The sequence below is a fragment of the Ahaetulla prasina genome, chromosome 3, assembly GCF_028640845.1.
Source record: "Ahaetulla prasina isolate Xishuangbanna chromosome 3, ASM2864084v1, whole genome shotgun sequence".
Classification (NCBI taxonomy): Eukaryota; Metazoa; Chordata; class Lepidosauria; order Squamata; family Colubridae; genus Ahaetulla; species Ahaetulla prasina.
Genome location: NC_080541.1, coordinates 35,294,999 through 35,318,171, shown reverse-complemented (window position 1 = coordinate 35,318,171; position 23,173 = coordinate 35,294,999). Strand labels below are relative to the sequence as shown.

Sequence of the window (23,173 nt, the reverse complement as noted above, 5' to 3'; positions counted from 1 at the left end):
ATCAAGAGTTGAATATGGTGGACTCTCCTCCCCTCATTGTACTGGATCTCTGGGGTTAATAATAATAATAACAATAACAATAATAATAATAATAATAATAATAATAATAATAATAATAATGATTATAATAATAATAACAGAGTTGGAAGGGACCTTGGAGGCCTTCTAGTCCAACCCCCTGCCCAGGGAGGAAACCTTACACCATTTCAGACAAATGGTTATCCAACATTTTCTTATTTTTTTCCAGTGTTGGAGCATTCACAACTTCTGCAGGCAAGTTGTTCCACTTATTAATTGTTCTAACTGTCAGGAAATTTCTCCTTAGTTCTAAGTTGCTTCTCTCCTTGATTAGTTTCCACTCATTGCTTCTTGTTTTACACTCAGGTGCTTTGGAGAATAGCTTGACTCCCTCTTCTTTGTGGCAACCCCTGAGATATTTTTTCAAACTATGATTTTTTAATCTATGATTGTGCAAAATAAAAGTATGTGGGGGATTTTGCTATTCAAGAAGAGTTCATATTCTTCACTTATGCTTGGTGAAGCTGGAAGAGGAATGGATCTGCCATATTCACAGTAATATAAATTATTTGAGATAGGTCATATATTTTCTCTGTTTGGGACAATTAAGGGGTCATTTTTTTCTGTAGAGGGAAATTTAAATGATGTTAAAAGGACAAATGGAACGAATTATTGTTTTAAACCACTGCCTACCTGAGATATTATATTAAAGAGGTTTCTGATTAGGTTATTATCATTATTAATACCATCATTTGATTTATAAGGCCATATAATTTCTGGTGCCTCACACCCTATCAGTGGGGCTCGCAGAAGGTGGTTTATAAAAAATAGTGGCCATGATGAGGCAATTAAAAGTGTCTTGATTTTTTACAAGTATCAAACTGTTGTGATTATCATCTTTATTTTTTTAACTATACCCCATGGACATTCCCTTAACCCTATAATCTCATGCTCTGTTTACAGAAAGAAAATACACCCTCTCCTAGATGGGCAAGATAATTGCAAATGTGCATAAATGAGCAGGCTATGGCCAAATGTTTTAATCCAGTCCAGATTAGTTGGTCTTCTTTTACACTTATCAACAGAACAGGAAGATCTGTGAGCCCAAGGGATTTTAGTTATTCTGCATACTAGATAATAACAACAACAACAACAACAACAACAACAACAACAACAACAACAACAACAGAGTTGGAAGGGACCTTGGAGGTCTTCTAGTCCAACCCCCTGCCCAGGCAGGAAACCCTACACCATTTCATTTCAGATGTTAAATCATCCTCAGTTATTGTTTTCAGCCTCAGTTCACTGTTTCCAAGAAGATGTGGCATGACTAATCTGACATCCAAAACCGTAGAAAAGGCTTTACCTAAATAATTATATAGAATATTTTGAGGTGCTATGTAAATATTGACCAGCATCACTGATCATTTATTTTATTTATTTATTTATTTATTTATTTATTTTTCATATTTATATACCGCCCTATCTCCCTAGGGACTCAGGGCGGTTTACAGGCAAGTAAAACATATAAATACAGACTAAAATAACAATTAAAAAACTTATTCTAATAAGCCAAATTATTAAAAACAATATAAATGATAAAAACCCATTAAAAACCAACAAATTTAAAATCTAATCCAGTCCTGCGCAGATGAATAAGTGTGTTTTAAGCTCGCGACGGAAGATTCGGAGGTCCGGAAGTTGATGAAGTCCTGGAGGGAGTTCGTTCCAGAGGGTGGGAGCCCCCACAGAGAAGGCCCTTCCTCTGGGTGTCGCCAGACGACACTGTCTTGCTGATGGCACCCTGAGGAGTCCCTCTCTGTGAGAGCGCATGGGTCGGTGAGAGGTATTCGGTAGCAGTAGGCGGTCCCGTAAATAGCCCGGCCCTATGCCATGGAGCGCTTTGAAGATGGTCACCAAAACCTTGAAGCGCACCCGGAAGGCCACAGGTAGCCAGTGCAGTCTGCGCAGGATAGGTGTCACACGGGAGCCACGAGGGGCTCCCTCTATCACCCGCGCAGCTGCATTCTGGACTAACTGAAGCCTCCGGATGCCCCTCAAGGGGAGCCCCATGTAGAGAGCATTGCAGTAATCCAGACGAGATGTCACGAGGGCGTGAGTGACTGTGCATAAGGCATCCCGCTCTAGAAAGGGGCGCAACTGGCGCACCAGGCGAACCTGGTGGAAAGCTCTCCTGGAGACGGCCGTCAAGTGATCTTCAAAAGACAGCCGTTCATGCTTATACTATATATTACCTAATTCGTTCTTGACAAATAAATAAATTGCAAGAGAGAAATGTGGCTATTCACAACCATGTGTAACATTACTGCAAAATCTCATTAGATAATGAGGTTCCATTTAACTCTCATAAGGCTAATAATCACTTGTGGAATTCTGTTCCTGTTGCTTAATTGACCTTGTGATTCATTGTATGAAGTAATCATGAGGAAGAGCAGGTGAAGCCAAGATCTCAAGGAAAAATGAAGGATGCAGAAATTCTGCTGAAGTATTTCAAAAGCATTTCAGACCCTGGGTATGACTCCAAGAGATATTTTTGAATCATGCACAGTGATTTAATAAGAGAAGCCTGAACATTTGTTTGGCCACGAATACGTTTAAGTATAAAAAAAGGATGTATGATTAACTTTGATTGGAATCAAACAGAAAACATTAAATGAGGGGGAGTACTTTGGCACCCAGATGAAACTGTAGAAGAAATAAATAGGAAAATAATTCATTAATTCCCCTTTTCTTCTGCAGTCCTTGCATTTTTTCCCTAAAATTTACCTTAATTAAAAGAAACTGTATTAATTGTCTTCCTGCAGTCTTCTGCCCATGAGAACCAGAATCTGCTAAGTGAAATTTCTTGATCCATCCTATTATTTAGATATTTTTTTTTCATTAACATGTTATTTGTCTGGTATAAAAAAAATACCAGAGGTTCTTTCTTTGTCCTGCTAAGACTCAGCGTCATTTTCTCTCCCTGGATGTGGGGAGCAGGATGCCAACTAATTTTATTTGACTGTCACTTCAACAAAAAAGTAAATACTTCTTTCTTTTTTATACCTCACACTCCAGTATCAACTGATGGTAGTACATTGGATAGCTGGGGAACGATGTCAAACTTGGAGAATCTTATTCAAGATTCAGAAAAGCAGAAATCACATTGATTTAGAGAAGAATGATCAGTTTATCTGTAAATGCCACTGGATGTCACTGTTGCTCATCTCTAATGAAAGCTTACAGTGTAGAAAGGCAGATACCTTTAACATTAGATATTTAATATCTAGGACATATTTATATCCAAATTTAATATCTAGGACATATTTTCATATTTTTGCCTTAAATTGACTGGAAAATGTCTAATTTGGTTCCACTTTTATAATCAAAACTAGAAGTCATGTAGTCTTGCATGATATTCTGCATTCTGAACAAATGTAGGTAGTTTGTTGCATCAAGTATTTGTGTAATTGCATGTAAATGCTTTCATTATCAGAAAAGGACTTCCTCAATGGCACAATGAACAAATAATTTTGCGAGATGTATTTGCATAGATTATGTTCTCTTGTGATATAATTTAAGCTATTAATGGAACAAGCTGCTCAGCTATTTATATTTTGATGCTTAACTTGTGTAAATAATTAGTGCTTAGGTGTTTTAGGTCCAAGTCACCTATGAAAAGAGCACATGACAGCGATATGTGAATGTGCTTTAATGGAAATGTTAAAAAATAATTTCTGATTGAAACTTGGACATATGTGCCTGCTTTGATTAATGGTGAATAGACCAACACATATAGCATATAATTTCTGGTTAAATGAAATATGTGCCCTTATGCAACCACATCACTTTCCAGAAGAAATGAAATCTTAAAATGATTGTGGAGCCTGTCAGGATTCAATAATTATAACACAACAACAGAACATATTGCACATGCAAGTAATTTTTCTAAAGAATAGAATAGAATAGAATTCTTTATTGCCAAAGTGTGATTGGACACACAAGGAATTTGTCTTGGTGCATACGCTCTTGGAGTACATAAAAGAAAAGATACATTCGTCAAGAATCATAAGGTAAAACACTTAATGATAGGCATAGGGAAACAGTCAATATAAACCTTAAGGATACCAGCAACAGTCATAAGTGGGAGGAGATGAGTGATAGGAACGATGAGAAGATTAATTGTAATGCAGACTTAGTAACTAGTTTGACAGTGTTGAGGGAATTGTTTAGCAGAGTGATGATGTTTGGGAAAAACTGTTCTTGTGTCTAGTTGTTCTGGTGTGCAGTGCTCTATAGTGTCGTTTTGAGGGTAGGAGTTGAAACAGTTTATGTCCAGGATGGGAGGGAGTCTGTAAATATTTTCACAGCCCTCGTGCAGTATACAGGTCCTTTTGACTCGTGCAGTATACAGGTCCTCAGTGGAAGGCAGGTTGGTAGTAATTGTTTTCTCTGCAGTTCTAATTATCCTCTGAAGTCTGTGTCTGTCTTGTTGGGTTGCAGAACCAAACCAGATAGTTATAGAGGTACAGATGACAGACTCAATAATTCCTCTGTAGAACTGTGTCAGCAGCTCTTTGGGCAGTTTGAGCTTCCTGAGTTGGCATAGAAAGAACACTCTTTGTTGTGCTTTTTTGATGACTTTTTGATGTTGGGTGTCCTTTTTAGGTTGTGAGATATGGTAGAACCTAGAAATTTGAAGGTCTCTACCAGTGGTGAAATGTAAAATTTGTTACTACAGGTTCTGTGGACATGGCTTGGTGGAGGGGGGTAATATGACTGGGTGGGTGTGGCCAACTTTTTTTTTTTAACCTTTAAAAACATTTTTTCTACAACCTCTTTGGCCGAAGTGGTTGTAGAAAAAATGCTTTTAAAAGGCTCTGGCAATCCCAGCTGAGTTACCTGATCATCAGAGGCTTTTAAAAGAGGTTGTTAAAAAATGCTTTGATGATTCCAGCTGAGCCGTGCGATCATCAGAGGCTTTTTTTTTTCATTTTTAAAAGCATTTTTTCAGCTGAAGAAAAAATGCTTTTAAAAGTAAAAAAAAAACTCTGATGATTGCGTGGCTCAGCTGGGCATGGGAGGGGGACAGGGATTTTTGCTACTGGTTCTCCAAACCATCCGCCACCATTGCTACCGGATTGGGCGATCTGGTCCGATCTGGGAGCATTTCACCCCGGTCTCTACTGTTGATACTGTGTTGTCTAGTATTGTAAGCAGTGGTAGTATGGGAGGATTTCTCCTAAAGTCCACCACCATTTCTATGGTTTTGAGTGTGTTCAGTTCCAGATTGTTCCGGTCGCACCATGAAGCTAGTTGTTTAACCTCCCGTCTGTATGCAGATTCATCATTGTCTCGAATGACACCGATCATTGTTGTGTCATCTGTTTGATTGATTGCTTGACATAGTGTAAGCCACCCTGAGTCTTCGGAGAAGGGCGGGATATAAATGCAAAAAATAAATAAATAAATAAAAAATCTGTGAACTTCAGTAATTTAACAGATGGATCATTTGCGATGCAGTCATTGGTATATAGAGAGAAGAGAAGTGGAGAGAGCACAGAGCCTTGTGGGGCGCCTGTGTTAATTGTACAGGTATCTGATGTGATTCTGCTTAGCTTCACCTGCTGCTTCCTGTCTGTTAGGATGCTTATGATCCATTTACAAGTGTGTTCAGGTACTGCTAGCTGATTTAGCTTAATTAGAAGAATTTCTGGAATGATGGTGTTGAATGCTGAACTAAAGTCTACAAAGAGGACCCTTGCGTAGGTCTTTGGAGATTCAAGAAGTTGTAGGCTGTAGTGCAGAGCCATATTAACAGCATCATCTGTTGATCTATTTGCTCGTATACAAATTGCAGGGGACCTAACAGCAGATCCATGATGGTTTTCAAGTGAGACAGCACCAACCTTTCAAAGGTTTTCATAACTACAGATGTTAGAGCAACTGGTCTGTAGTCATTCAGTTCCTTGGTGGTGGGCTTCTTCGGCACTGGGATGATAGTAGAGCATTTGAAGCAAGAAGGAATATAGTATATCTCTAGCGATTTATTGAAGATATGGGTGAAGATGGGGGCCAATTGGTCAGCACAGACTTTTAAGCAAGAAGGAGTTATCTTGTCTGGGCCTGGAGCTTTTCCTGGCTTTTGTCTGTGAAATAGGTCCTGCACTTCCTTTTCTGTGATCACTAGGGGTTGTGAACCCAATGGGATGGGGTCAGTTGTAGGAGGCTTGGCTGTTGTTGGTGTGTCTGAGATGGGATCAGTTGAAGGAGGCTTGGCTGTTAATATGTCTGAGATGGGGGTTGTGGAGATAGGTGGCTGTAGTTTCTTTTCAAACCTGCAGTAAAACACATTCAGGTCATCTGCCAGTTGTTGATTTCCTTCAGCCTGGGAAGGAGGTTTGACATAACCAGTGATATTTTTAAGAGTTTTCCACATGTTTGCTGGTTCATTTGTTGAGAACTGATTCTTTAGTTTTTCAGAGTAGCTTCTTTTTGCTGCTGTGCTCTGATTGTTAATACATTTCTGGTCTGATTATATAGCATTTTATCACCTTTTCTGTAGGCTTCCTGTTTGGAACGATGTAGCTGCTTAAGTTTAGCTGTGAACCAAGGTTTGTTGTTACTGTATATTTGCAAGTTCCTGGTCGGTACACATAGGTCTTCACAGAAGCTGACATATGATGTTACAGTATCTGTGAGTTCATCCAAGTCTGCAGAGATACTTTCAAAACATTCCAATCAGTGCAGTCAAGGCAGGCCTGTAGCTTTAACTTTGTCTCTTAGTCCAGGTCTTCACTGATTTAATTGTTGGCTTTGTGGTTTTAAGTGTTTGCCTATAAGCAGGTACAAGGTGAAACATGCAATGATCAGAGTGTCCTATAGCTGCTTGTGGTAAGGACCGATAAGCATCTTTTAGTGTTGTGTAGCAATGTAAGTATTCTTGCCTGTAGTGGGACAATTGACATGCTGAAAGTATTTTGGTAGCTCTTTCCTTAAGTTTGCTTTGTTTAGATCTTCCATAATAATGCCCAATGAATCAGGGTATTTGGCTTCAGCCTCCATAATCTGGTCAGCTAGAGTTCGTAATGCCTTGTTTACACAGGCATGTGTAATCCTTATCTAATATCACTTACTTAAACTTCTATCTGTCTATCTATTCATTGTGTAATAAAGCTTTTGTAATGCTTCATTTTTAAAAGGACAATTTTTGTCTCAAATAAGAAAGCTTTTCTTTTAACTGAGTAAATTTTTGCAGTAATCTAGAATGCCCAAGATCCTTACTGGATCATAGTTTCGAGCTTTCTTCTTCCATTAATACCAATAGAACTACATAAATTTAGGAAGAAGTAAAATAAATTCCTAATCCTTAGGCAATTCAGAAGAATACTTCCAACCCAGTGTTTCACGACCATGGGAACTTTAAGATGTGTAGACTTCAGCTGCCAGAATTCCACCACCAGCTTCCAGTAGTTGACGTCCACGCATTTTAAGGTTGAGAAACAGTGCTACAGTCACTGCGTGCTGCTAAGAAATTTAAAAGAACTAGAGGCTCAACCCTTTCCTTAGCCTGGTTTTTTGGAAAATCACATATAAGCACAATTAGTGTTATTTCTATCCAGTATCCAGGTCTGAACTTTGAGCGAAAGAGACCTAGGATGTCCATCTTTGGCTTCCTCCACATGTAAAATTGTATTTAGAAATGGTGAAATAAATGTTTCTGTCATCCCTGGACTGAAGAAACTTCAGATTCTTTTTGCATTTATATTACATAATCTGTCTCATGTTGTCTTTTGCAATGTTACTTGTGTGCATTCATCAGTGATGCCTTGTGTTTCCTATAACCTAAGATTAGAAGTTTGTCAAAATTAAAAACTGTAGTTTAGAAAAAGATGAATGACTTTTATGCAAAGCAGATTAGTCTGAATGTTGTTCATTACACACTAGGATGGTGGAGAGAATCCTTAATGAGTTCTATATCCTGGATTATTTGACATTCCCAAGTTACCTAATCGTTTCCATTACACATAAATACAAAAGGGTAGTATACACATATAACAGAATGCCTTTATTTTCTTCTTTCTTTGATGCTAGTATACAATGTACAATGCTTAAATGCCTAGGCTTTTATAGTAAAATCATATATTCAGTAGAATAACATCTGGAAGAAAGTATTTAAGTTGGGGACAATAAGAAATCTCTAGGCATCAAAGATATTTAGAGAATGGTCTCCATGGAAAGCATATTAGCTGTATAAACTTCCAGTAGGGGAGAGGAGATTAAATAGCTATAAAATAAGACATGCTGGGTACAAATTGCATATTAGAAATTGTGTAGCTAGGTAGCTGTACTTATCAAGGCTAGATTAGTTACCCTGCAAGGCTCATTGAATCTTCAGTTATTTACATTATTATACTATGTAAATCCCAATTTTTCCATTGTAACAAATGCAGTCTATTGCTCTCTCCATTGGATGTCTTTTAAATTTCTGGTAATTCTTAACAGATATAAATTTATTTTAAGGTACATATACAATATCCATCTCTTCAAGTAGAATGTCACCATTTTCTGATATTTACTTTTACAAGCTTATCACTTTGAACACATTAGGTTCTATGGCTACAGATATTCCCCAAAATTAAAAACCCTAACAAACTCTGGTTGTTAACTAGGTGGACAAGGTGAGGGTCACTGGTATCATTTACACATTGCTTACATTCTGTGTGCCTTGTTATGCATGTAATTCATAGGCATTTCATCCAGGTAGTCATCTAACTTCATCTCGCTTTGCTTTAGAAAAAAGTGTATTCATTTGTTAAGATGGACTGATTCCACAAAGTCTCTGGGAAGCTTACAATGCTTCTATGTTCTTTGTCCTCAGATTGTAACTTTGCCATATTTAACTGACATTTAACTTGTGTTATCAACAGTTTGTAAGCTGCTTATAGTCAGTTTGATTAAAGCAACATAGAAGCTTCAGTAAATACTGTAAATGAATAAAATAAACAAGAGTAGGAAAAAACACCCCCATACATGCTTTAAATATGTGGTATTGAAGAAAAGTTTTAAATGTGTTGTAATTGCTTTAAGGCATACTTTACAATTTATTACATGCTAGCGCACTTATTTTATGCAAATTTCAAATCCGGGAAAACCAGCGGGTTTGAAGGAACTAAGCAATGTACACTGGCTTATGGCTGCTGACATAGAAATTGACATTGTAAACCTACTTGTAAAGTTTTGGGGAACATGGTGGGGCAGAGACTAAATGACTTAGAATAAGTTTATTGTCACTTTGAATGTACACTATTTGGCATACATTAAAATGCAATTTTGTTGCATATAGTTCTCAAAGGGTCACACTTCCAAGATAGACCACATAAACACAACAAAATAAATACAAAATTATGCATGTACCCACATATATGACATAGAGAAACAACACAATCTAGTCCGGATGTATACATGTACATGGCGAGAAAAACGAATCTTGCGAGTTTACCAGACAGATGCTGTAGGGAACAAAACTGTTACAGAATCTGGTAGTTCTGCTAGAAATACTTTGAAACCTCCACCCAGACAGAAACAACAGAAACAGACTGTAAAATGGGTGTGGGGCGTCTCTAACAATGCTTTGAGCACATACCGTTTATAAGCAGTATCCTGAATAACAGCTTCCTATAATCTTCTCGGATGTCCTTACCACTCTCTGTATGGTCTTTCTATCTGAGGCACTGCTGCAACCAAACCAAACAGTGATGCACTTTGTTAAAACACTCTCAATTGTGCCTCTGTAAAAAGTGGCCAGGACAGAGGGAGAAAGATGTGCTTTCCTCATCTGATGCAGGAAATGCAGATGCTGGATGTGCTGAACAACACTCCAGTGGTTTGAGTCCAGCTCTGCAGGACAGGGTGAGTTCCTGTCTCTTGTTCCTAGCCCTGCCTACCTACCATTTTGAAAGCATTGTTTGGGAGAGAGACACAGAGAAAGAGAGAGAGAGAAATGGATAGATAGATAGATAGATAGATAGATAGATAGATAGATAGATAGATAGACAGACAGACAGATACCGCCATTTTGTTGGTGGGAAACTGCTGGCTGCATTCTGCATGAGCTGGAACTGGTGCGAGATTTGCCGGATCTGCCTGGATGCAATTGGCAGAGAAGGGGTATAGAATTTTGTCAGGCTATATCACTGCTGGATAAGAAGAGTTGCAGTGTTGGAAATACTATAAATGGAACAGTAATAAAAATGATAGTGATAATGCCGATCTTAAGCACAATTCACCAATAAAAGGATATGATGCAGGAATCAGGTTAACATGACAACAGACATTTACACCTTTTGATAATGTATTTCTCCTGATTTAAAACAGAACAGGTATATCCTATGGTGGATAGCTTCAAGTTAGAAATACCTCCAGAATTGACAAGAAACAGAGCATGGACTAAAACACTAAAAAATTAACCCTCTTATGCAAAAAACCCCTTTCTTGAACATTTCTTTTATCCCTTCCCATTATTTTACTGAAGTTGCTTTCCTGCTTCACAGAGTTGAAGCCAAAATAAACAGGGATGCCTGTTATCTTCCATATTCAATTATTTTTTATTTTCTCATTTCTCTTTCCCAAGTCACAAGGAAATGACAGGTTGTTCTTAAGGCTGTTTTTGTTCCGAGCCAGAGCTCAGCTTGACTGATTTTTTTTTTGTACATCAGTTTTGAAATTTACTGAGGCCTATCAAAGTCAAATTCAGATTCAGATTCAGATCAGTGATAGGATTCAATTTTTTTTACTACTGGTTCTGTGGGTGTGGCTTGGTGGGCGTGGCATGGCTTGGTGGGTGTGGTTTGGTGGGCATGGCAGCGGAAGGTTACTGCATTCCCACCCCACTCCAGGGGAAGGTTACTGCAAAATTCCCATTTCCTCCCGATCAGCTGGGACTCAGGAGGCAGAGAATAGATGGAGTTGTGCCAGTCAGAGCTGGTATTTACCGGTTTTCCAAACTTCTTAAAATTTCCACTACCGGTTCTCCAGAACTGGTCAGAACTTGCTGAATACCACCTCTGATTCAGAATCAGAGTCAGGTTCTGGCATAAGGTGACCTTGTCTTGGCAGCTTCTGAAGCAGCTTTTCAAGCTGTTCCCTTATTGATACTTTAATCAGCGGCAAGTATATATGCAATATTAATATTGAACTAGTCAAGATCAGAGCACCTGACAATTTCTTCATAACAAGCCCTTTTTAAAGCAGCAGAAACAGGCCAGGTGAGAGTTCATCTTTTCTGACCAAATGACAGCAATCACCTTGTCTTCATTTGGCTTTCTCTGCCAATTACCAGACAAACTGCTGTGCCTTTTCAACAGGTATCAACCGTGCCAAGAACAAATCTCAACTCTTTTTTCTAAAAGAGAATGCGTTAAGTAGCCTATCATGTTGCAAGAAACAAACAACAAAAAAATCCAAGAAAACTGGATCCAGCTAAAGTTGCAGAATATGTTTAATAGCATTGGAATTTAATGCACTGATGAATCTTTGCTATGGGTAGAGACAGGCAGTTTTGTTTTTTCTCACAGTAACAGGTTTTTTTTTTAAAAAAATAATGGTTGGCAAGGAAACTCATGTCTAGCTGGGCACTTCCTGATTACATTAGCATAGCCCATCCCACATCGAACAAACGCGCAGCACAATCTCATTTTAATTCTGGATCCAGGCCAAAAGCATAAGTACTACAGTGAATATAAGGAGGAGAATGATTGCTAAGAGAGCCATAAACTGTAATAGCACTGGGATACATTTCTGTACTATGCTGTCTATAAGACTTTAGATACTTACAGAGTTGAAAATATACTTAGCAAGCAAGCAAATGAGCTGTGTTTCTCTGGTGGTCTGAAACTATAATCTGATAGAAGCTTCACACCAATCTGGTGCAATTCCATAGAGGTGTTCTTTTCTTCTTCTTCTTCACAGAAAAAGGAATATACAAAGGGAAGGAGGAAAGTAGAAATAAAGCATGACAGGAGCAAAGAGGAAACAGGAAAATGCCATATGGAGGAAGATCCATGCCTTTCGCTACAAAAACTTCAAACTCTGGTGTGTAAGCAGGCTGCCTCTTTTGGAGTGGGCACCACACTACTGTTGGAAAATGGACCTGCTCCCTGATATAGTTTCTGGGATGATGTTGGCAGTTCAACAGGTGACGCAAGGTACTGTGTTAAAAACTGTGTCAGTGACTTGTATTGTTTAAATTGAACTGCTGTAGCCTAGAAAGTAGAAGTTCTGTTTGCTTAGTTATTATTTTTTTTAATGAAGGAGACAGGCACCTTTGCCTTTCCAAACCTCTATGTATCTTTTGAAGCATCTCCCATTACATTTATTGGGGCTTATTTGGGGCGATTTTAATTTTAAGTGGGAATAATTACTTTCGATTGGGTTAACTTAGAACAGTTTTATGGGTACAGTTTATAGTGTACCCCATAACTTGCAAAAAATGTTGATCATACAGTTATGTGTACACATGTACACGCATATGCTCATTGTGGTGGTTGATGTGGCTTGTCTTTACAGTTCTTCTTTTCATATCTGTAAAGAGGTTTATCTTTTTTTTATAAAAAAAGGCCCAAATAATAGTTTATTAGGCAACCAGTTACACAATCTTGTTACTTATATTTTATTTGTGGTTGAAAAACTCCATTGTGCAACATCAAAAGTGGATTGCAGATATCTAGCATTATGCACTTTGAGTTAAACCTTAGTGAAAAGACTTATGCTTTAGTTTGAAATTATTCTGAAATTGTGTGTGTTTGTGTGTGTGTGTGTGTGTGTGTGTGTGTGAATATTGTAAATCACTGTTTATGAATATTCAGCATTTCATTCTTAATATAATTTTTCTTCTCTTCCTCAAATTATGAAATGAAAAAAATATTACTTTGAGCATTATCTGGTATTCCTTTGAAAATGGTAACCTTCAAGCCATCAACTTTTTGAGTGTAAAAGGCCAAGGCTGTGATGCCTTATTTTTAATATCCTGAACTATCCTGTATCATCTTCATGATATCTTTTCTTGGAGAACTAAACAAAGATAGCATTCCAGTTCAGTTAATCGCCACTGATAAGAATAATCCTGGGTTATATATAAAGCCATTTTTTTATGTGTGTGCAGGTGATAGATCAAAAACTGCTACAATAGCTAAAGATTTCTCACATTACGGCATTTTTGGGGATTTCTGCATGAGATCACATATTAAAATTGAATACTGTATAAATCTTTCAGAAGCGAAGGCTTTCTGATGGCTGCTTTTTTCAGATTCTTTAACAGCTTGGTCTAGTTTTCATTCATGCCTTGAAAATTATAAGCACTAATTGAATTATTCTGCAGCTGAAATCATCCAGTTTGTGTACGTACTTGTACTTTTGGAATAATTAGTAACATCTGCATTGGAATGATTTAAGCTGAAGACCTTAATACTGTAGTACTATAAAGAATCTGGTTCCCTGAAATATTGATACAAAGAATAGCACATGAAATGGTGCTAGTAATGACATTTTAGAAGCCAACTAAAATAATGAGCTTTTTAAAAAAGGCAACATGGGTACTTATTTCTGTCCTTTCTGTGAACTTCCACAGAGTAGGATTTTTACTAGTTATGGCAGCTTTCCTCAATTTAATTCTTTCCAGATGTGCTGGGACTACAACTCCCAGAATTCTAAGTCAGTGAGAAAGGCACTATAAGAATGGAAGAGTTAAACTTTAAAAAAAACATGTGATACTGGAAAAAAAAGTGATTTCCTTAAAAACATAGAGACTGATTTATGTACTTAGATTTATCTAGTTCAGTTCTGTTTACTCTGAGTTTGTTTTCTAACCAGGTCATAAACATTTCCCCAATAATTGTTTTATATCATATGTCTTATGACATTGCTTTTTGTTATAAACCTAGCCTATAGCTAATGCAACCAAAAGTTATATTTAGCTGCCCAGTTAGGAAGTAGCATGTTCCCTTTTATCCCCAACATACATTTTGCTGTGAATCCAATTTAAAATAATTCAAATTGATTAATAATATGGTCATGAATTGGCATTTATCTAACTTTTGGCAACTGGGTTGCTGCTTTGGATTATTGTAGGTACCAAAACACACACAGGTTCCTTACACAGGTAGTTCTTCACTTATGTCTGGTTGATTAATGATTGTTCAAAGTTATGATGGACCTACCTTGGGGCTAAAGACCTAGACCAAAAGTTCTGAAAGTTGAGCCTCCCATGGTTGTTTGACTGCCTTTTGAACACACAGCATCACAGATGTATTTGCAGTTGTTTACAGCATCCTGCAGTCAGATGACCACATTTTATGATCGTTGTACTGAAAATGGGCACTTCCAAATTTTAGCAAAACTATGCCCATAGCAAACCATGGTGTTTGCTTAATGATTCCTTCCAAAAAAGTTGTAAAATTGGGATGGTCACATGACCAACCTATTTTACAACTGTCACAACTTATGACCTTACTGGGAAGATTCTGTTATGGACATATATTGAGAACTAAATATATTAGCAGCCTAGTAAATACATAACTGGGTTTCTAACCCCCAAAATAGGTTTTATGTTTGTAGCTTGTACTATTTTTATTTCTTTGGGGAGATGAGCAGAATGGCCTGTCCTTTGCTTCTGCCATGTGCTGTTGCTGACAACAACAGTTGTTCAGAACAGAACTCACTAGTTATCAGTTGTTTATTTCCATTTCTCTCTATGCTTCTTGCCAGGTTGCAGGCATAGAGATGGGCATGGGATAAAGCAGGAGGGAGCTCTATAGAAGAGAGAGAAAACCTCCAGTGTGCCTTGCAATCCCTTCTCTGCCCCTGTGATATGTGAGATAAGTGTTTCTGAAATGGCCAGACTCTCAAGATCTGACAGGTGACTAAGCTATTCAAAACATTCACCTACGCTTGCTTAACTGTGCTTTACCAGCCCTGTTAAGGAGAGTGATAGGTGTTTGTTTTTCCTACCTGCAGTTGATGCTTTCTAGAATCCGCTAGTTGTTTTCCTTAACTTGTCCCACATTAAACATTTTAAGGATAGCATCACTTACTCATTAATGAGGCAGTCTAGGCCGCATCCATTGGGACTGCATAATTTATTATCATATATATCTGCCAAATCAAAAACTGATGGATTGAAGAGTGCAGTTCTTTGGCTGTGCCCTCTGACTGGCAATACACTTCACAGCAGAAATTTAGTTTCATCAGTTGCAGTCTACCTTTTTCGTTAAATCGGAAAATGTCAGGTGTTAAACCTGAGAAATTTCATGAAAATCATCTACTTTACCACCATATTGGTTTTTTAACTGTTGAATCACATAAGTTACTTATATTTAGCTGGTACTCTTGAATGTTCCTCGCATGTACTAAATCATTTCTCCCCAATGTTGTGATAATGCATATGATTTTTCTTATTTGGACACAAAAATCACTGATTATCATCCTGTTGAATTTGGCCCACTGTTCAAGCTTGTTGAAGTCATACAGTATTAAACTCAGATAAGGTATCAAAGTGCTAGCTGATATAACTAGTTTGATATCATTAAAATGTAATAAGCATTGCTTTGATTACATCCTCTGAAACAGGGGTGTAAAACTCGATTTCATTATGGCCCGCATGAGGGTTGTGTTTGACCTCGGGGGGCTGGGGTGGGTGTGGCCAGGGTGGGCATGGCCAGCTCAATGTCACTCATGTTGGGGGCACCTGTGGTAGCCCGGGCACTCTGCCAGCAAAAACAGGCTCCCGAGCTCCATTTTTGGCTGCAATGGTCTCCTGCAATCCTCTGCCAGTGAAAATGGAATTCAGCCCCACCCACCCGCAGCCCTCCCAAGCTATGTTTTCACTGGCAGAGGCACCACAGGCCAGTCCTTCACTATTTCCAGGGCAGCCCCGCAGGCCAGATCTAAGCACTCCATGGGCCGGATCGAGCCCCCAGGCCTTGAGTTTGAATCTCCTGCTCTAAAGAGTTGGATAACACAAATCTGAGGATGGAACGCTGGGAGACCCCAGTAGATATTTCCTTCCAGCTTAATATAGAACCATGATCCAGAATGCAGGTTAATTAGCTCCTTCAGGATATGGTTTTTTTTAAACCAATTGTAAATCTATTAACCTGCACTGTCATATGCTGGTCTATAATAACTATTTTATGCATCTTGCCCATCAGGATATCACCAGAATATTTTCATATGTGTTACTGACATCAAGGAACATTATCTTGGTCTAGTAAACTAATCAGTCACTTGTAAAAACAGAGTGTCAGGGTTCCAAGGAACACCCCCAATGAAATAAAGCTCTGAGGCTTGAGGTTCCTCAAAGTTCCAATTTATTAGAGATGTCATGTTGGCACAGCTGGGAAAACTCGAAACTGAAAGCTTCCAGGTTTTCCACACCCAATTGACAGTTCACAGCTCTGCCCCACACCCACAAGTTCATCACATTGTCCAATCAACTCTTCACACGCAATTGGATACAATCTTCAGGCAGTCTACATCAAACACAGGCAAAAGTCCTTGAATACGGAATTTTGTTATGACTAACTTTCTACCGCTCCAACAACAACCCCCTCCCAACTTCCCCAGCTAAAATATGTGGCAGTTAAGAAGCAAAAAGAAAATTGCCTTCCAAAACTTGACAGAGAGAAGGCAATCTGACATGACCTATTATTGATAAACTCATGCTAATTCCTGATAGTAATAATTTTATTCTTTTCTAATGGATGTGGTGCTTGACAATCTATCCTAATAAATTGTCCTGTACAAATATTTAAGGTAATTGATTTGTAGTTTTCAGGTCTTCCCCTTTTTGGAATATTAGGATTATGTTTCTTCTCTAGTTTTCTGACATCTCACTTGTTGTCTAGAGAATTCCAGCTGGTGATTATTAGATTACACCTTTCAGTTTCCCCAATGGCTGAAGTGTAATTTGTCTGTCTTTACAATTTGTATAGGGTAGCAAGGAGAGTACATCTTTATCAGTCTTGGCACAGAATGTGTAATATGTAAAAGCTAATGAACCACAATGAAAAATTAATGTGGGAAGATGGAATTAAAATACCTCAAACATTAATTCTCAAATCTGCAATGTAAAACAAGTTGCAAGGACACTGTCTTTAAGAGACTGGTAGAAATGAATCCTCTCTCCAAAGAAAATTGGTAATGTTCATGGGAACAAGTAAAAAAAAACCCTATAGAAAAACAACTTATTCATTTTGCCTCTTGTAATTAAATCTCAGTGCTTCAACTTTTCACATCTTTCCTGTCTGTCAAAGTATCCTCATTTGTTCTCGTTGACCACAGTCACTTATGTCTTAAGTAGTGTTTTCTCTGTTTGCCAGTATTTGCCCTCCCAAGCCCTTTTCTGTATTAAAACAGCTCCCTTTCAAGTATTTCTTACCTAATGAACCATTGATTGATATCATCCAAATTAGCTTCTGAACACAAAGAACCATAGCCACCCACTATATTTCAAATCCTCTTTCTGTCTGCTGCAAATGTTGATAAGCAATCAAACACATACAATAGTTACCATTCTCCTAGCCCGCTAATGTGTTCTGCTAATGTAATTGGTAAGGAATTGAGATTTAAGGCATATATTAAAGATACTGTGAGGTCAGTTCTTTTGCTTTCCTGGCAGAATTACGGAATAGAATACAAAAATTAGCAATACCTGGATGGATTCAATCTTTGGTTAGTTACGATAGTTTTGAAATGAATTAAAGTGTATTGGTGTATTCTTTCTTCAGCAAAGTCGTATATAATAAATGAAAGACTGAATATATTATTTTAACTTTTTTTATTATCATATATTATTTTACTTTTAGCTAAGTAGATTTTTCCAATTATACAGTTCTATAAATCTCTGAACCATTTTCTTATCCAAGAAAAATTATACAAACTGTTCCAATAGAATGGTAAAGGTAAATTGTTTGAGAGATTCATGTTGTGGCATCATTGATTGAGCTATGATTAGAGAAGTAATTAATTGTATATGTTAACTTGATTGGAGTTCACTAGATTCCCAAATAGTTGTTTGACCAGATGTTCTGACTTGAGAATAAAATAAAATTGTTTTATCTCTCTCTTTGATTTTTCTCTCAATCACCTTCTCCAAGATTATAGGCTATAACTGCCAGAGAGAGGTTTATTTTAATCCCCAGATTTCTTTGAAGCTGTTCATTTTAAATAATTTATTAATATATATTTTTAAAAAGTTCTAGCAAAGTATTTAGTCATAATCTATAGGACAGAGCCCATCAGCTACCTAATGAACCTCTCTATCTTTTTTATCTCTTTTTATGGGTTTCTTAGAAAGCCAAGGAATTTAAAGGCTTCATAAGTTGGCAAAGGCATTATTTCTTGGGCCACTAATATTCATGCTTAAAATGTGTACTTTTTTAAAAAAACAGAGAAATGGATCATGTGTATTCATGAGAGCTTCATTCAATCTATATAGCACTAAAACTCTTCAGTTTGTCTGCAAGGGGAGAAATGATGCATTGTTGAAATTTTGAATTAAATTTCCTCAGATAGATTAATTTACAGCATGTGTCTAAAATCTAGAACCCATGACTCTGGTGGAACTGAGTTGTAACCAATTTTATAAAATACTTTTTATAATGCAAAATATCATAAAACATTATGATCAACTCCTGATGTTTGATTGTGGTAAACAGTTCATCATGGGCTACTTTCAAGGTAGATGCATTTTTGTATATCTCCCTGAATTTTAAAGAAATTTTCCAGTGGAGGCAGTACATTAGAAATTCTGACATTATTGAAAACACTGAGGAATATGCTAAGGAAATATCTCTGAAACAATGGCTGAACAAGACATGGGTTGTCTAGAAACTTCTTGAAATTTTAGAAGGTAAGGACTAAAAAGCTGGGGAATCATTTGAGTTAAAACTGGAGAGGAATATTCTTTGTAAATACTAGCATTGTTGTTAGCTCTGCTGCCTTTCTCATTCTTCAGTGAATCACCTGCAGGAAGTTAGGAATGTTTACATTTTTCTGAAATTGGTTGGATTAAATATTTAACGGTGCATTTCTATACTTGTCTACTCAAACAAAAAATGCTGTTAAATTTAATTAGATATACTCCATTGGACTGAGCTCTAGCTTAAACTGAGCTCAGTTTTAACTGGATTTTTAAAATTGATGTTCTTAATGTACACTAAATTGTTCAAAGTTGTGGTGCCTCCCAGGTGATTTTTACATTTTTTTTAGAGGGTTAAATTGGTCAGGGCCAAAATCAAAGAGCCTGAGATCAAATAAGCCCCTTATTTATTTATGCATATTCCACCTTTATTACTTTTCATAAATGGCTCAGTCATCCTCCTGGGATGCCCCAAACCATTTACCGACTCAGATCAAAATCTACCTGAGTTCCATGGTAACAACTAGGTCTTTATGGCCTTCTGGAAGTCTAAATGATGGGGTCCTGTTGGATCAATTGGGGGAAGTGTTCCACAGGATGAGGCAACTACAGAAAAAATATGCTTCTTAGGTCCCACCTAAGGCGATATTTCAGGAAGGACCTGGAGCATGTACCAATTAAGAGACTGAATGAAGCTTCTTGGATGAGAAGCGAAACATCTTCAAAGAAAAACCAGAAAGTCCAGTTGCCTCTTGAAAAAGTACCTTTGGGACAACCATGACCTGGATGACTGAGAATCTCTATAGACATTAAGAGATTGAATGTATATTTAAAACAAATTTAGAAGATTTCCCTTGCTCCTAAATTATACTTAGTTAAGCTTTTGATTTTTTAAAAAATTATAGAATACAAGGCCAAATTCCAGATTATAAACAGGGGTGAAATGCTACCAGTTGGATTGGTTTGCCCAAGCCGGTTCTAATAAAAACTACCCGTTCGGGTGAACCAGTAGTAAAAAATTGCTACCATTTTGGATGAACCAGTATTTCTGACAATCACCTGTGCGCACAATTTATATTCTCTAAAAAGCAGGAAATCCTGCTTTCTAGAATCTAAATCGAGTGGCACAGCTGTTCCCGCCCTTCGCTGTTCTACTTGCCTTCTTAAAGCCTCCTTTTTCAGTGCTTCACGGTAGTGCCTGCGGTGCGCAAGTGTGCAAAGCGTGTGTTTGGTGCACGCTGTGCATGCGTGTGCGCAGCGAACCGGTAGCAGACTTCAGAGCATTTCACCACTGATTATAAGAATGACTAATGTGCTCCGTAACCCTGGATGTTGTTTTAAGTACCGTAGACCTTTTGCTCTTGTAGTTATAACCTTGAATATGGGCAACTTGGAAATATTTCTCAGCAAATTGCATTGGAGTTGGGTTTGGCAATTGTCCTGATTACCACAGCCTTTTTTTTTTTTCCTGTTGTTGCTTCTGTCCCAACTTCATTAAAGTTCATTACTTGGCATTTTCTGCAACTAGCAATAATACAGTCAGAGGTTTGGCAGGTATACTATGGTTAGTGGTTAGTGTTCTATCATATAGTACAGCAGTAAGTAGTAGCATTCTAAGTATTCCAAGATAACAAAGGAACATATTGTGTACTGACATCATATTAGCGTGATATTCTGGTGTACACTAATGGAACTTTTTATTTGTCCATTACTTTCTCTCTTTGCTTTTCCTTTATATGATTTATATGAACAATTTACATGCTTTTCCATTATGTAATTTAGAATATTCATTCACTCATTTAGATCCTGAAAGAATGTGTAACTTTGCATGTGTCTTTCTTTAGACCGAATAAGGTATAACTATAATTTCTTTTGCTTTTTCTCATAACCTGTCCTTGTATTTTTTAATATTGGATTTAGGGTATTAGATCTGGGTTGCAAATATATGGTAAAAAAATATAGGGCTAGTTTGAGAAATGGTGCAACCTTATACAAAAATATTGGAATCTGGAGTAATATCATGCAATGCTATTAATTATTCCAAATAACAAAAGCTTTCAAGGGCCAAAAAAGATTTTTTATTAGAAAGATCTTTATCTATATTTATTGCAAGAAATGTGAATTCTCAGGGTTATAATACAGCTATTATACCGCATGACCTCTTAAAATAGCCCTAGAAGGGAATTCTTCCCATCAGTTATGTTTATATTTTCATAATGGCTTATATTATATCTTGTTCTCCAAATTTACCTTTTCTACAGGGCTGGCTTTTGCTATTCTATCTTCAGTGCATCCGGTGTTTGGTTTATATGGATCATTCTTTCCTGCTATTATTTATGCCATATTTGGAATGGGTCGTCATGTTGCCACAGGTAAGTTATTTCTAAGTCCTAGTGGTTCAGTTTGTGTACTTCCTTTACATCATGGTCGTCAAATTCATGTCATCATGTTGTCATCATGTGACGTATTGGGACTTTTCCCCCCTTCACTATACCGGATGTGGGCAGTGTAGTGTTTCTGGAGAAGAAGCTACGCAAGATTAGGTTTACAACTCTTAGAGCCTTTTTTGCGATGTAGTTGCAGTGGGCTTTGGCACTTAGATCATTTGATATGAAAACTCCAAGGTCTTTAACAGGGTGGGGGTCATCTGTAAGGTAATGTCCATCGAGTTTGTATTTAGTGTTTAGATTCTTTTTTTCAATGTGTAAGATAGAGCATTTGCTGGTTGAGATTTGAAGTTGCCAAGTTTTTGACCATTCTGACACAAAGTCAAGGTCTTTTTGAAGGGTAGCTGTATTGTTGGTAGTGTTAAATAGTTTGACATTGTCAGTGAAAAGAACACAATAGAGCTGGGTATGGGATCGTGTCTCCCATAATTCGATATGGGTTGAACATGATGTAGGAACGTAAAGAGTTGTGTCTTTCTGATATTGGGGACGGTGTCTCTTCACTTAAAATGCAAAGCTGTATTTTAGTTATTTATTTTATTTATTTGTCACAACAATATATAGAAGCATAAGCATGAAATAACTATGCAATATATAAGTATATATAAGCATAAGTATGTAATAACAATATTAATTGGATACAATAGAGGGAAGCAATAGGACAGGAACGGTAGGCACGCTTGTGCTCTTATGCATGCCCCTTACAGACCTCTTAGGAATGTATGTATGTATGTATGGAATGTATGCATGGAACCTCACACAAAGCTAAACCCTCTGGGGCTGAAAATCTCAACTACATGCACATTCTCCTTAGTTATTATTATGCCTTCTGAGAAGCAGTTGTGTTCTTTTCAGTAATTGTGTGGCTCTTTGCAAATAGCCTGTGTGCCAAAAGTGCATTCAGCATTATATTTAACAACTCTGTGGGAGCCATGTGGTCTGCTAGGATAGCAACATCCCATCCAAAGTACATAGAATTTGCATCGGAATGTATCCAAAGCATTTTATTAAAGCTCTCTTGCTACTCACTGGCAGGCTGGATTTGAATTTTGTGGCGAGTTCCTTGGAAAGGATGATAATGTTGAGTCAGCAGAATATATTTTATGTAGTTATTTCATTTTAAGTGTAAAAATTGCCCAACTGGGACATGATGCACTTTTGGTTTCATTAAAAAAGACCTTTATTTTATCTTATACTTTGAAAAATGTTGGATGCACTCTGATTTTTTAAAGTGGTAAATATCTGAGCAGATATTTGCAGATTCTGCTGCTGTTAGAGTATTTAGTTTATCTTTAAATGAAATAAGAATCAGCAGGATGAAAGAATTCTGTTGAAAGCCACGTTCTGAAACAGTAGCGGAAACAGATAAGCAAATATTAATATAAGTTTTTAATTGCTATGTTTTCTTAAGTATCTGTTGGTTCATTAAAGATGTGTTTGTTGTAAAAGTCTCAGGTATATCAGAGATGAATAGCCCAAGGCTTAAGGCCATACAGTGGCTTCAAAATCCTTGACTTTACTTCTCAAGATCTTTAAGAATTACCAAATTGTAACTGTTTGACTAGAGGGAGGGAGGGAGGGAGGGAGGGAGGGAAGAAGGAAGGAAGGAAGGAAGGAAGGAAGGAAGGAAGGAAGGAAGGAAGGAAGGAAGGAAGGAAGGAAGGAAGGAAGGAAGGAAGGAAGGAAGGAAGGAAGGAAGGAAGGAAGGAAGGAAGGAAGGAAGGAAGGAAGGAAGGAAGGAAGGAAGGAAGGAAGGAAGGAAGGAAGGAAGGAAGGGAATTAAAAAATGACC

General features: G+C 37.4%; 1 protein-coding gene across 1 annotated transcript in view; it reads left to right on the top strand.

The window, feature by feature from the left end:
- Positions 1 to 11,792: 11,792 nt before the first annotated feature.
- SLC26A7 (solute carrier family 26 member 7) overlaps positions 11,793 to 23,173 on the top strand; it is an 85,183-nt gene continuing 73,802 nt past the window's right edge. The window contains exons 1-2 of the mRNA XM_058177589.1: positions 11,793 to 12,224; positions 21,196 to 21,306. Of these exons, the coding sequence (XP_058033572.1) occupies positions 12,032 to 12,224; positions 21,196 to 21,306 (304 nt within the window). The 5' untranslated portion in view covers positions 11,793 to 12,031. The remainder of the gene's footprint in view (positions 12,225 to 21,195; positions 21,307 to 23,173) is intronic.